The sequence below is a fragment of the Chiloscyllium punctatum genome, chromosome 10 (genome assembly GCF_047496795.1).
Source record: "Chiloscyllium punctatum isolate Juve2018m chromosome 10, sChiPun1.3, whole genome shotgun sequence".
NCBI lineage: Eukaryota > Metazoa > Chordata > Chondrichthyes > Orectolobiformes > Hemiscylliidae > Chiloscyllium > Chiloscyllium punctatum.
Window position 1 is genome coordinate 99,366,842 of NC_092748.1, and position 14,286 is coordinate 99,381,127.

General features: G+C 43.8%; 1 protein-coding gene across 2 annotated transcripts in view; it reads left to right on the plus strand.

The window, feature by feature from the left end:
• The window catches only part of tfcp2l1 (transcription factor CP2-like 1), a 45,565-nt gene that overhangs the window by 3,813 nt on the left and 27,466 nt on the right, over positions 1-14,286 (plus strand). For both annotated transcript variants that reach the window (XM_072579865.1, XM_072579866.1), the window contains exons 2-7: positions 2,560-2,711; positions 8,495-8,571; positions 9,907-10,012; positions 10,443-10,549; positions 11,821-11,973; positions 13,737-13,847. In XM_072579865.1, coding sequence (XP_072435966.1) covers positions 2,560-2,711; positions 8,495-8,571; positions 9,907-10,012; positions 10,443-10,549; positions 11,821-11,973; positions 13,737-13,847 — 706 coding nt within the window. The remainder of the gene's footprint in view (positions 1-2,559; positions 2,712-8,494; positions 8,572-9,906; positions 10,013-10,442; positions 10,550-11,820; positions 11,974-13,736; positions 13,848-14,286) is intronic.

Here is a 14,286-nt window from a genome sequence, read left to right on the forward strand (position 1 = left end):
ATTGAAGACAAGGGGTGAGATGAGTTTTAAAATTGAGGCATTACATGACTAGGAACCAATGCAGATTAGCGAACACAGACGATAGGAGAACAAAAGGTGCCACAAACTAAGATGAGATAAATGTAAACAAGATCAAATGTTACAACTTTACCATCAGACTGCATTTTGATTTCTTGTGTCATGATGATAGGGTTTTTCCTGACTGAATTACGATGGGCCAAATGGTCTTTCTTGCTCACAGTAATCATTGGGTTTCATGCAGATTGTTCATAGACCGAGGGTCTTATGGGTGCCACTGTGGCTCAGTGGTTAGCACTGCTGCCTCACAGCACCACGGTCCCAGGTTCAATTCCAGCCTTGGGCGACTGTCTGTGTGGAGTTTGCACATTCTCCCCGTGTCTGCGTGGGTTTCCTCTGGGTGCTCTGGTTTCCTCCCACAGTCCAAAGATGTGCAGGTCAGGTGAATTGGCCATGTTAAATTGCCCATAGTGTTAGGTGCATTAGTCAGGGTTAAATGGGTCTGGGTGGGTTACTGTTCGGAGGGTCGGTGTGGACTTGTTGGGCAGAAGGGCCTGTTTCCACACTGTAGGGAATCTGTCTAATCTAATCAGTCTGCAACATTCTTGTCTTGCCTTTGTCTTTCTAGAATGACAATGAGTGGTATTAATGGATATGGGTTAAAGGTAAGGATATGGATTTGGGTCATAGATCAACCATGATCTCATTGAATGGTGAAACAAGGTCAAGGGGCTACTCCTGTGATTTAAAAAAAAATGATTATAGAGACATTACTACATTGAGAAGGAGAATCTTATGTTAAGCATCACACTTCGAATCCTTGACTTTGCTACTGCTAATCTCGACAACGTATGTTGCAGCATGGAAACATTCTCAGACTGTTTCCTTGGCTGGCTTTATGACATCAGAAAACAAGCCATTTTTAAGTTTCGGGCTGAGGTTGATTAATGTAGTTGGGGAGCAGGTAGAACAGGTTTCTGAAGAGGCAGCTTGATGCTGTGTCTGCTGGGTTAAATTACCATTAGGATACTTTGCAATAAACCAGCAGGAGATTCACAATGTAGTCCATTCTACAACAATTCACTCTCATTGTAATCTTCTAAATCTAAATTGGATTTTGATAATGACTTCCAAAACTGAAATATTTTAATACTTGGCACTGTGAAAGTACAGGTAAACTATATGACACTCCAACTCTGGCCCATATTGTACAGGGATGTGTGGGCTAGGTGAATTAGCCACGGGAAAGCAGGATTACAGGGATAGGGCAAGGGTTGGGTCTGGGTGGGATATCCTACCGGAAAATTGGGTTTCCCTGACTGGTACTGGTTTGACCTGAGGGTCACCATGCCTCAGGCAAGGAGTGAGGTTGAGAAAGAGAGTCCTTCGAGGCAACCTCAGCCAGTGCAGGAATTGAACCCACTGCATTACAACCCAGCCAACTGAGCTTTTATTGAGCATTGTACAATGGGAACTGGGGAGACATCTGCCACACTCAATAATGTGTTGCCAGTTTGAAGATCTCCCTGGTTGTTCCTTTTATGACCAACAGTAAATGAAGCAAATCTAGTTAATCTAGGATTAAGATGATCAGTAGCTGACAGCCTTATTAATATGCCCTGTACTATATCTGGAAAGCCCAGTGCATGGAGCAGAGGGAAGTTGGCAACTGGCTAGACCTTAAATATAACTTCCAATGCACTGCACTGTGAGTGCAACAGATGAGGCTAAACTGGTTGTCAGTGTAATTCTTGACACACTCAGGATTATCCAGCAAATGTTATCCAAATGTAGACTCACATCTAGTATTGGACATTTGTGTTGTGAGTTTATCGATTGGAGGTTGATTGACTGTGGTGAGTACCCTGTTTATTGTGAAGATTCAAAGGGTTTTAGTATTTGTTATGAAATGCCTGCCATTGGGAAATAGGGCATATCTGGCATCACATTAGCATTGAAATTCATAAATCCCCAATACAGTAATCCTGAATATGGGCAAACCAATGTAGGATTGTTAATTGAGCTCACAATGTGGAGTATTTATGGCTTTAGGAAGCTGCACGTATTCTTACACAGATTGAAATAACATGTGCACACACTCAACACAGAATAGGTGACAGCTATTCAAAGATTCATTTCTCAGGGCAATGTCCTGACCAACTAGAGTCAACCCCTCTGGTTTGAAATTTAAACATTGACTGTTAATTGCCAGTCTATCATCGTTAACCTCTGGAATTTGCATGGTATGGACTTCAGCAATCTGACACCACTTGCTAACCAATCAGCATTCTGTGCTCGTACAGTAGAAATGTTAGTTTTCCTCTATATTGGTATTCTTGCAATTTGTCCTGATGAGAGCAAGACAGAAGAACTTTGACAAAATATATCTTTGTTTTCAGCAATACAGTAATGCAAAGAGTCCTTATTTTCATCCTGATAAAATCTGCCTTTATCCTTTTGAAACTTCAACCTGAAACCAAGAGTATAGTGAGCTTAGATGGAGCCTTCTGCAGCTGATGAATGCCTGTTGTTCCGTTTCAGCGATGTTCTATCACTTCCAGTTTTTAAACACGAGGAATCAAATCTGTCTCCAGGAAATGGTGTTAAAGTACTCCCATTCCAGTACGTGCTCTGTGCAGCCACATCTCCTGCTGTCAAGCTCCATGAAGAAACACTGACTTACCTCAACCAAGGTATCCAAGTTGAGAGTTGCCTTTGCTAATCTTCTCCTCTTCATTCTTTCCAAATCTCACTCTTCAAGTGAGCTCTCTTTCTTACATCGTTTTCATAATTTAAACTTGATTCCACCGTGACAACGATTTTTGGTTCTGCCCACAAATTTAGAATGAGAGAGTTTCCTCTCTGTTTTCACTCCATTCCTAACCAGCTATCTCCAGAGGATTCACTGGAGTATGTTGAATGTAGTGGGGATGTGTAATTTGTCCATTAAGAACAAAGGATGAATGACTTCCAAGCCCTGTGCTCCCAACAAATTCATTAAATATTTTTCTTTGTTAGTTCTCACCATCTGGAACATGTTGCCAAGATTTGCACTGTTCCAGCATAGATTGAGTGAGATGGAGGTGAAATAGGATTGGGAAGCTGTAAATCCTTGCTAGTTTAGTCCCAAAAGATTTTTTTTTAGTTTATGAAATATCTGAATGAAATGCTATTTTACTGCATGCTGCTGTTGTATCTGTCACCTGTTTTCTATTGACAGTTTGTAGAGTCATAAAATCCCTACCGTGTGGAAGTAGGCCATTCGGCCCAACAAATCCACACTGACCCTCCAAAGAGTATCCCACCCAGATCCAACCCCTCCCCTATCTCTGTAACCCTGATTTCCCATGGCTAATCCACCTAGCCTACACATCCCTGGACAATATGAGCCATAGTTGAAGTGTTATATAGATTAACATGTATACAGACTTTGGAATAATATTCAGTTTACTGAAAACAGGTCCAAATTAACAAATGTTGAATTTTGATGTTGGCTGGGTTAAAACTGGGTGTTTGAAATAGCACACAGGGATCATTTAAAAGAGTTTAATTTTCAAAATTCTGAGAGCACCACGTTGTGTCCATAATGACATTATGATTACATAGGGAGTATTCAAAGGAAGTGAATTTGCTGAGCTGTACTTTCAAGACTCTGGTAACTTGCATTAAAATTGTCTCTTTATTCTGTAATTATCGAGGCAGTGTGGTAATATCTACTGATATCGAGAATGGCGAATAATTTAAAGTTAAATGTCATGCAGGTTACTGCAGGAAGACCACATGAATAAATCCTTCCCAAAGGGCATTACTGAATGAGATAGGTTTTTCCTGACAATTGACATTGGATTCATGTTCATCATTCGACTCTTATTTCCAGATTTTTATTGCATTCAAATTCCACTGTCTGCTGTCCATGGATTATTACTTGAGTCTCTGGATTAATTGTCGAGCAATAATAGCACTACGCCACCCCCTTCCCCATATTTCTGTTCTGAGTAAAGGTCACAGGACCTGAAATGTTAACTTTGATATCCCTCCGCAGATACTGCCAGACCTGCTGAGATTCTCCAGCAATTTCTGTTTTTGGTTCAGATTTCCAGCACCCGCAGATCTTTAAAAAAAATGAAAGAATGGCGGATGCTGGAAACCAGAAACGAAAAACTAAATTGCTGGAAAAGCTCAACAAGTCTGGCAGTCTCTGTGGAGAGAGATTAGAGTTAATGTTTAGTACCAGTGATCTTTCCTCAGAACTGATGGTAGCTAGGAAAAGATTGGATGGGGTGGGGGAAGGTGGTAAGGAATAAACAATAAGTAGAGTGAGAGCCCAAAGAGAGAGAAGAACTTTGGCTAAATGTATGGATCATCATGGAATAGTGTAGGTTAGATGGGCTTCAGATTGGTCGGTTCAACATCGAGGGCTGAAGGGCTGTACTGCAATGTTATGTTCTATGTTCATTTGGACAGACAAATGATCAGCCTGGGAGAATAAATAGCTACTAATGGGGACTATTAGTGGCTGACAGTAGGTTGTGTGTAATAGCAGAGCATCTGGTAATAAGACCTGGTGTGGGGGAAGGTGCCTCAAACTCTAAAATTATTCAACTCGATATTGGGTCTAGAAGACAATAGGGTTCCCAAGCAGGAAATGAGATGCTGTTCTTCCAGCTTGTGCTGAACTGTGGAACAGGGTAGTGCGTTGAAGTGGCAGGCAACTGGAAGTTTAGGATTTAGAGTCGTAGAGATGTATAGCATAGAAACAGACCTTTCGGTCCAACCCACCCATGCCAACCAGATATCCCAACCCAATCTAGTCCACCTGTCAGCACCTGGCCCATAGCTCAGGTTGAGGCTTAGGTTCTAGGTTTTCTTGCTGAGCTGGAAGGGTGTTTTCAGACACTTCGTCACCATGCTAGGTAAATTTATCAGTGAGCTTAGTGTGAAGCACTGGGGTTCTGTTCTACTTTCTATTTGTGTGTCTTGGTTTCTTAAGGTGGGTGATATCATTTCCCGTTCTTTTTCTCAGAGGCTGGTAAATGAGGTCCAAATCGATGTGTTTATTGATGGAATTCTGATTTGAGTGGCAGAGACACACAAAGGAATTCCTTGAGGCCTGGCTCCCATCAATAAACACATCGATTTGGACACCACTTAACAATTTCTGAGAAAAAGGACAAGAAATGATATCCTGGATATAGGTTTGCTCACTGAGCTGGAAGGTTCATTTTCAGAAATTTCGTCACCATAGTAGGTAACATCTTAAATGAGCCTCTGGACGCAGCACTGCTGATGATTCCTGCTTTCTATTTGTATGTTTGGGTTTCTTTGGGTTGGTGATGTCATTTCCTGCGGTGATGTCATTTCCTGTTCTTTTCTCAGGGGGTTGTAAATCGGGACCAAGTCAATGTGTTTGCTGATAGAGTTCCGGTTGGAATGCCATGCTTCTAGGAATTCTCATCCTTGTCTCTGTTTGGCTTGTCCTAGGATAGATGTGTTGTCCCGTTGAAGTGGTGTCCTTCCTCATCTGGTATGTAAGGATACCAGTGAGAGAGGATCATATCGTTTTGTGGCTAGTTGATGTTCATGTATCCTGGTGGCTAGTTTTTGTTGGAAATGATATCGCCCACTTTAACAGCACAAGACACAGAAAGCAGGACATACCACCAGTGCTTCACTGGAGGCTCATTGATGATGTTACCTAGTATGGTGACGAAACATCTGAAAACAAACCTCCAGCTCAGCGAGCAAACTTGCAATCTGAGTCTAGGGTCTTTCTTGCAGACGGTATGTAGATTTTTTCTGAAGCAGTCACCCAGTTTGTTTCCCCAAAGTAGAGACACCACATTGTGAGCAGCAAATGTAAGACATTAGATTGAGTGAAAAGCATCAAAGGAACAGGAGAATCGACGTTTCGGGCATAAGCCCTTCTTCAGGAATGAGGAGGGTGTGCCAAGCAGGCTAAGATAAAAGGTAGGGAGGAAGGACTTGGGGGAGGGGCATTGGGAATATGATAGGTGGAAGGAGGTTAAGGTGAGGGTGATTGGCCGGAGAGGGGGTGGGGGCGGAGAGGTCGGGAAGAAGATTGCAGGTCAAGAAGGCGGTGCTGAGTCTGAGGGTTGGGACTGAGAAAAGGTGGGGGGAGGGGAATGACAAAAGCTGGAGAAATCTGCATTCATTCCTTGTGGTTGGAGGGTTGCTCGGCAGAAGAATAGGCGCTCTTCCTCCAGGTGTCGTGTTGCCATGGTCTGGCGATGGAGGAGGCCAAGGACCTGCATGTCCTTGGCGGAGTGGGAGGGGGAGTTAAAGTGTTCAGCCACGGGGCGGTTGGGTTGGTTGGTGCGGGTGTCCCAGAGGTGTTCTCTGAAACATTCCGCAAGTAGGCGGCCTATCTCCCCAATGTATAGGAGGCCACATTGGGTGCAGCGATGCAGTAAATGATGTGTGTGGAGGTGCAGGTGATTTTCTGATGGATATGGAAGGATCCCTTGGGGCTTTGGAGGGAAGTGAGGGGGGAGGTGTGGGCCCACGTTTTGCATTTCTTGTGGTTGCAGGGGAAGGTATCGGGAGTGGAGGTTGGGTTGGTGGGGGTGTGGATCTGACGGAGTTGCGGAGGGAGTGGTCTTTCCGGAATGCCGATAGGGGTGGGGAGGGAAATATATCCTTGGTGGTGGGGTCTGTTTGGAGGTGGCGGAAGTGACGAAGGATGATATGATGTATCTGGAGGTTGGTGGGGTGGTAGGTGAGGACCAGTGGGGTTCTGTCCTGATGGCGATTGGAGGGGCGGGGTTCAAGGGCAGAGGAGCGGCAAGTGGAGGAGATGCGGTGGAGAGCCTCATCAACCACGTCTGAGCGGAAATTGCGGTCTTTGAAGAAGGAGGCCATCTGGGTTGTTTGGTATTGGAATTGGTCCTTCTGGGAGCAGATGCAGTGAAGGCGAAGGAATTGGGAATATGGGATGGCGTTTTTACAGGGGGCAAGGTGGGAGGAGGTGTAATCTAGGTAGCTGTGGGAGTCAGTCGGTTTATAGTAAACGTCCGTGTTGAGTTGGTTGTCCGAGATAGAAATGGAGAGGTCTAGGAAGGGGAGGGAGGAGTCTGAGATGGTCCAGGTAAATTTGAGGTCAGGGTGGAAGGTGTTAGTAAAGTGGATGAACTGTTCAACCTCCTCATGGGAGCACCACAGCTACCTAGATTACACCTCCTCCCACCTTGCCCCCTGTAAAGACGCCATCCCATATTCCCAATTCCTTTCTCCTATTAGATTGAGTGAAACGTGTTACTTCATCTGGATAGTGTTTTTGGGCCCTTGTTTAGTGAGGACGGAAGAAGTAACTGCATACCTTCTACAGTTGTAGGGAAAGTGCTGTGGGAGGAGTGGGGGTTTTGTTGGGTGTGGGACATCCTGGAGGGAACAGTCCTTGCGGAACACTGACAAGGGAGGGGAGGGGGAAAATGTATCTGGTTGTGGTATCCCACCAGAGCTGGCAGAACTGGCAGCTAATGATCCTTTGGATGTGGATGCTGGTGGGAAGGTGGTGAGGACCCTGTCATTGGTGTGGGAGGGAAGAGAGGGGCTGAGGGCCAGAGTGCAGGAGATGGGTTGAACATGGCTGAGGATGTTGTCAACTACAGTGCTGGGGAATTCTCGGTTGAGGAAGAAGGTGGACATTTTCGAGGCTCCCTTGTCGAAGTTGGTATTATCAGAACAGATGAGATGGAGGACCTGGGAGAATGGAATGGAGCTTTTACAGCAAGCCGGGAGTGAGGATGTATAGTTGAGGTAACTATGGAAGTTGGATGGTCTGAGAGGAGTGCAGTGGCCAGCCTATCCTTGGAAACAGAGATATCAAGGAAGGCAAAGGAGGAGTCAGTGTTGGACCAGCTGAAGCTGAGAGCGGAGTAGAAATTGGAAGCTAAATAGATAAGTTTTTCCAATTCTGGACAAGAGAAGGCAGCAGCACAGATGATGTTATCAAGATGCTGGAGAGGGAGTTGTGGCTGGGGGCTGGAATAGGACTGGAACAAAGAGACAGGCATAACTGAGGCCCTTGCAAGTACTCACAGCCACCTCTCTGACCGGAAGAAAGTGGGAGTAGTTAAAAGAAACATTGTTCATGGTTCTTTGTTTTTTTTTCTCTCTGGAGTAATAGTCCAGTGATTAAAAATACTTGTCCACTTCTGAAGTGACAGCATTGTTGGAGTGTAGAATCTATTCTGACACAGTCACATCTAACCCACATTCGTTCTGGAATGATCTGGATGGTGCTTTATTTGTTAAAGTTCTCGTTGCAAATGAGTAAAATAGATAACTCTTTATTTGCGCTCAATAAAATTGAATTAGCTGGCATTTAATACTGAGTAACACAGGAAGGTGTGAAATGTACTGCTTAAAAAAATTAATTTGAATTATTGTGTAATTTGAATTAAGTTGTTTCCAATTTTGGTGTAGAATGTACCAACATTTAGTTTTTTCTAAATAGGTCAGTCTTACGAAATTCGTATGTTTGACAACAGAAAACCTGGAGATTGCCAGGAAGTAGTTGACAAGTATATAAAGGTAAGTGTTTGGAAGATTTAAAAAAAAACATTCCTTGTCTAGAAAAGGCAGATTCTGTTGTTGTTTTGACAAGAGACAGTGAAAGTATGCCTTCCTTATCAGAGATCTGAAAGCAAATTGGCTCCTCCTGTCCCTGGTAGAGATACAGCATTGTCCAAGGGATAGGAAATGTACAGAGAACATCACTTCTAAATCCCACCGTGTCTTTATCCACAACTTAATAAACAGTATGCTTTCTACAAATTGAGAGATCTAGTAAAAGGGGTGAGGGGATTGAGAAATATCGACTATTGTAGAGGATGAGCCAAAAGTGTGGTGCTGGAAAAGCACAGCCGGTCAGGCAGCGTCTGAGGAGAGGGAAATCGACGATTCGTGCAAAAGCCCTTCATCATTGGAGAGGATGTATTGACAGTGAATATAGGACACAACATTCCAGACTCGCACCCCTCAGGGGAGCTGCACCATTTCTACTGTCCTGACACCTGCCCATAACCATTGAAGTGGAGTATGCAACCCATTCTCCCTTGGACCTTGAAGCCCTTAGGGTTACTTTCCACCTTGAGGTCACCCGTTTTAGAGTAGGTGCCTTCAGCTGAGTGCTCCCTCACCTCCATGGTCTCTTCATCCTCAAGACCACCTGTCCCCCTTTCCACCCCTTGTACCCCGGGACAGTGTTAACCTTCTTGAGTGTTATCAGGTCGGAACTGCACCCACCCAAGGAACTGGGGAGTATTCCATCACATTCCTGAGTTGAGCTTGTAGATGGAGGGCAGACTTCGATTAGACTACAGTATGGAAACAGGCCCTTCAGCCCAACAAGTTCACAACAACCCTCCGAAAAAATAATTCAACCAGACACATTCCCCTACATTTACCCCTGACTAATGAACCTAACACAATAGGCAATTTAGCATCGCCAACTCACCTGAATTGCACATCTTTGGACTGTGGGAGGAAACCAGAACACCCGAAGGAAACTTGCGCAGACACGGGGAGAACGTGCAAACTCCACACAGGCAGTTGTCTGAGGTGGAAATCAAACCTAGGTTTCTGGTGCTGTGAGGCAGCAGTGCTAACCACTGAGCCACCGTGCCGCCCCCAGGCTTTGGGAAGATGGGAGGGGAGTTACTTACTCAGCCTCTGACCTAATCTTGTAGAAACAGTCTTTCTACGTCTGGTACGGTTTACCGTGTGGGTCAGTGGTAACCAACTGGAACTGTTACTTCCATATAACTGGTTGATAGTCCATGTTCCCCATTTTGCTGCCTCAGGATGGAGCGCTGTTGCAGAATTCCCGTTGGGTTAACAATCGGTGAATTGCCTATTGTTTTGCAGAGCATTATCCGTGTGGTTTTCCATGATCGTCGCTTGCAGTATATGGAGCACCAGCAGCTGGAGGGCTGGAAATGGAGTCGCCCAGGAGACCGTATTCTAGACATGGGTCAGCAAATCTTTGTGTTCCTTTCACTGAAAACTAAATAGCTGACTAAATCTGGGGACACCAGCACAATGCTGCAGGGAGGGAAGTGTGTAGGGTAGTTGTTACTACTAGTTTACTGAACTCAACCTAAATTGAATTGAATAAATTACCAAGAACACCAAGATGACAAAACACTAGGATTTAGTCATTACTGGGCCTATGCAGACATGGTTTTGAATATTTATATGTAAAAGACAGCTGTTTAACAGCATGCTAATTAACAGTTACAGTTTGCTCGGAATTTTTTATCGTTGACTTGAGATTGAGGTCTTGGCACGGTGTGTCCCTGCAGAAGCACTCATTGTGCAAGCTATCCTACTTTGGTAAAGGTGACAGTGCTGTGTGCTCCTGTTGTGAAAGTAACCTTCAAATATAATGTAACTTTTCACAGACATACCTCTGTCAGTCGGTATTGCGGATCCTCGAGCAAATCCGACACAACTAAACTCCATTGAATTTCTTTGGCATCCTGCCAAAAGGACTTCTGTATTTGTTCAGGTAAAGTGACCACCTCTACTACAATAGCATGCTGCAATTTTTAACACAATGTAGAATAGAGTAACAGGAGGTGCTGTAACCTTTCGTCTAGCGTTGGGTTTATTAATTCAATACCTGAGTCTTTGATGCAGTTCTGAATTCAGAGACCCATTCAGTTTGGCTGTGAACACAACTGACACTTTCACTGTTTAAAACCAATACTTTCATTCACAGCTCCTCATGCTGCAAGACCTGGGAGTCTGTAGGGTATTTGTTAATAATTGGCAATCTGCATATAAAGCATGCAAAACAACATTTTTCACTATATCTCAGTACATATGACAACAATAAATGCAGCCCAAACTCAAACACAAGCTATCTCCAGCAAACATGGTATATCCATCACCCTTTGACATTCAATAGCACTATCATTGCTGAATCCTCCACCATTGTTATTCTGGGGATTACCATTGACCAGAAACTTATACCAGAAACCAAATACTGTGGCTACAAGAGCTGGCCAGAAACGAGGAATCCTGCAGTGAGTAACACACCACCTGACTCTCCAAAACCTGTCCACTGTCGACAAAGCCGAAGTCAGGAGTGTGATGGAGTATTCTTTGCTTGTCTGGATGGGTGCAGCTCTAACAATACTCAAGGTGCATAGCGCCATTCAGGGCAAAGCGACACCACATCCACAAATGTTCGCTTCCTCCATCACTGTCACATTGTGGTAGCAGTGTTTACCATTTAAGAGATTCAATGCTTCGACGGCGCCATTTTCCAACTCCACAACCTTTAGAGGGTAAAGAGCAAGAGGTAGATAGGATGCTGCCCACCTTCAAAATCCCGTGCAGACTAGCCACTATCTCGATTAGGAAATATGTTGCCATTCCTTCACTGCCACTCAAAAATCTGGATTTCCTTAACTAACAACATTATGGATATATTGACACCAGGTGAACTGCTGAGGTTCAAGAAGGGACCTCACTCAAGCCATCTCAAGGCCTATGAGTGATGGGCATTAAAAGCTGGCTGACCTGGTACCACCCACAACACTTGATGAAATTCAAACAAATTTCAGTCCATTGGCATGTCCTCTTTGAGGTAGTCAACACTGAGCATTGGCCACAAGTTTCAGTTCATTGCCCATCACTTGTCTCTAAGTCCAGCCAGTGTATCAGAGGCTGAAATTAGGGCCCCAAATCTGAATAGGGCATCCGGTGTGTCATGTTTCTGGTTTTGCATTGTCATTGTCAATATTTGTAAAATGTGACAAACATTTATTTCAGGTCCACTGTATCAGTACAGAGTTCACTCCCAGGAAGCATGGTGGAGAGAAAGGGGTTCCATTCCGCATCCAGATTGACACGTTTAAACAAAACGCGAATGGGGACTATACAGAACACTTGCATTCTGCAAGTTGCCAGGTCAAAGTGTTCAAGGTATGCGTTAGATTGCTTACTGTGTGTCAAGGTAAATTGAAGGTGATTGTCAGAACTGTTTGATGATCAACTGAAAGCAGACTCCATTTTGAAGCAACTCTTCATGTCCATCTTGCTCCTTTTGTTTTGCATGCTGTAGGAAATCGTGTTAATGCTGGTCTGCCTTAGTACAGCATGGTAGATGTGCCCCGCCTAAGGCATGTCCTCACATCATTGCCCATGCTGAGCCCATTTCCTGGTAGACTTTCTTTCTATTATAGTGGCTGCTTGTCCCCTGCTTACCCTCTCTGGGCCAGAACGAGCAGGCAGGTCCCAGCTCTGTTTCTGCTGGAACATGAACTACACCCAGGCTTTAGTTGTCTTTTAGCCCTCTGTGGGTAATTCCTCACCAGGGCAATATTGCTGGTGAATTATGCCAGGAATTTCAGAGCAAGAGCTATCAGTCCAATAAGATCTGTTGGAAATAGAACATAGAACAATACAGCACAGAACAGGCCCTTCGGCCCACGATGTTGTGCCGAACTTCTATCCTAGATTAAGCACCCATCCATGTACCTATCCAAATGCCGCTTAAAGGTCGCCAATGATTCTGACTCTACCACTCCCATGGGCAGTGCATTCCATGCCCCCACTACTCTCTGGGTAAAGAACCCACCCCTGACATCTCCCCTATATCTTCCACCCTTCACCTTAAATTTATGTCCCCTTGTAACACTCTTGTACCCGGGGGAAAAGCTTCTGACTGTCTACTCTATTCCTCTGATCATCTTATAAAATAATTGCTTCCAAGTCTTGAACATGCCCTATGCATGGCCTTTTTTTTTAAAGATCAGGAGATCTTGGTCATTCAGTCAATCTGTTGCATCTTCTTAGGTCCTCCCAACCTCACTGTATTCGCTTCTTCCCCCATTTGTACAGGAGCTGTATTAATTGAACCTTAAATGCATTTTCCAAAACATTGTTTTTGGAATATTACTGAAATGGTTGCGCAGTTTTTCTTTTACTCACTATTCAGCTGAGCTTATGTTTGTTTTCACCTTTGCTTGGTGTAAGGCCAAAGGAGATGGGAGTAGAAGCAGGCTACTTGGCCCATCAGATCTGCTTTGCTGTTCAATGAGATCATGGCTGGTCTGATATTCCTCAACTCTACTTCCCTGCCTTTTCCCCAAAATCCACGATTCTGTTACAGATTAAAAATCTGCCTTGAACATACTTAATGATCAATGTTCCCTTTAAACTGAAGATCTGTGCACACTGATTGATGTGCCAATACTTGGTTTGTGCTCCTGGAAGCCATTGTCATGCACAGACCTGAATAAAATCAGAAGGATTACTGCTTATGACCCAGCATCTAGTGTTGAAGAATTCCAACGATTCACTCAGAAATTTCTCCTCACTTTTGCCTTAAATCGACCAGCCCTTACTTGAGATTATGCCCTATGGCCCTAATCTCTCCCAAAAGGGGAAACAACCATTCCACATCCACCCTGTCAAGTCCTATAAGAATCTTGTGTCTTTCATTAAGGCTGTCTCTTGTTCTTCCATTTACCAATAAGTACAGGCCAACTTACCCACCCTCTCCTTGTGAGACAGTCCCTCCCTACCTGATATCAGCATTGTAAATCTTCTCTGACTGCCTCCAATAGCTGTATACCTTTTCTTAGGTAAAGAGTGTAAAACTATTCACAGTATTGTAGGTGTGTTGACTCTCTCCTGGATTCCTATAACTCTCGAATGCATTTATAATGGTGCGTGTCTTTAAGCCAAAGGGAGCAGATCGAAAACAGAAAACCGACCGGGAAAAGATAGAAAAACGAACACCGAAAGAAAGAGAAAAATATCAGCATTCATACGACACAACAATTCTCACTGAGGTAGGAGTTAAATTCCGCAAGTTCTTACACTGAGACAAGAACAAATGTAAATTAAGATTCCACCAAATGTGCCAACCCCATCATCTAGTCTTCTGTAAGCCACTGTTGACACAATACGATGATTATTGATATACTTTGTTTTATCTGTTTTTAGTACTGATAAAAATTGATATTTTTCAAGAATTTGTGCCCTGGTTTTCAGTGTAGAAAGTTTTCCTGACACAGATTTCTATGAGCAAGAGCACTGCTGTGTGAAAAACCATTCCATTAACATCAAATGATCAGCTGAAACATTATGTTTTAAAAATCAGATTAAAAGCACTGTTAAGACTTGCAGAGCTGAACTGCAACACCTTCATTTCTTGAAGGCATAGTGCTACTTTATATGTTGCTAATCAATACTAAGGCTGGTTCTTTCTTTATCTTCCAACGCATGCTC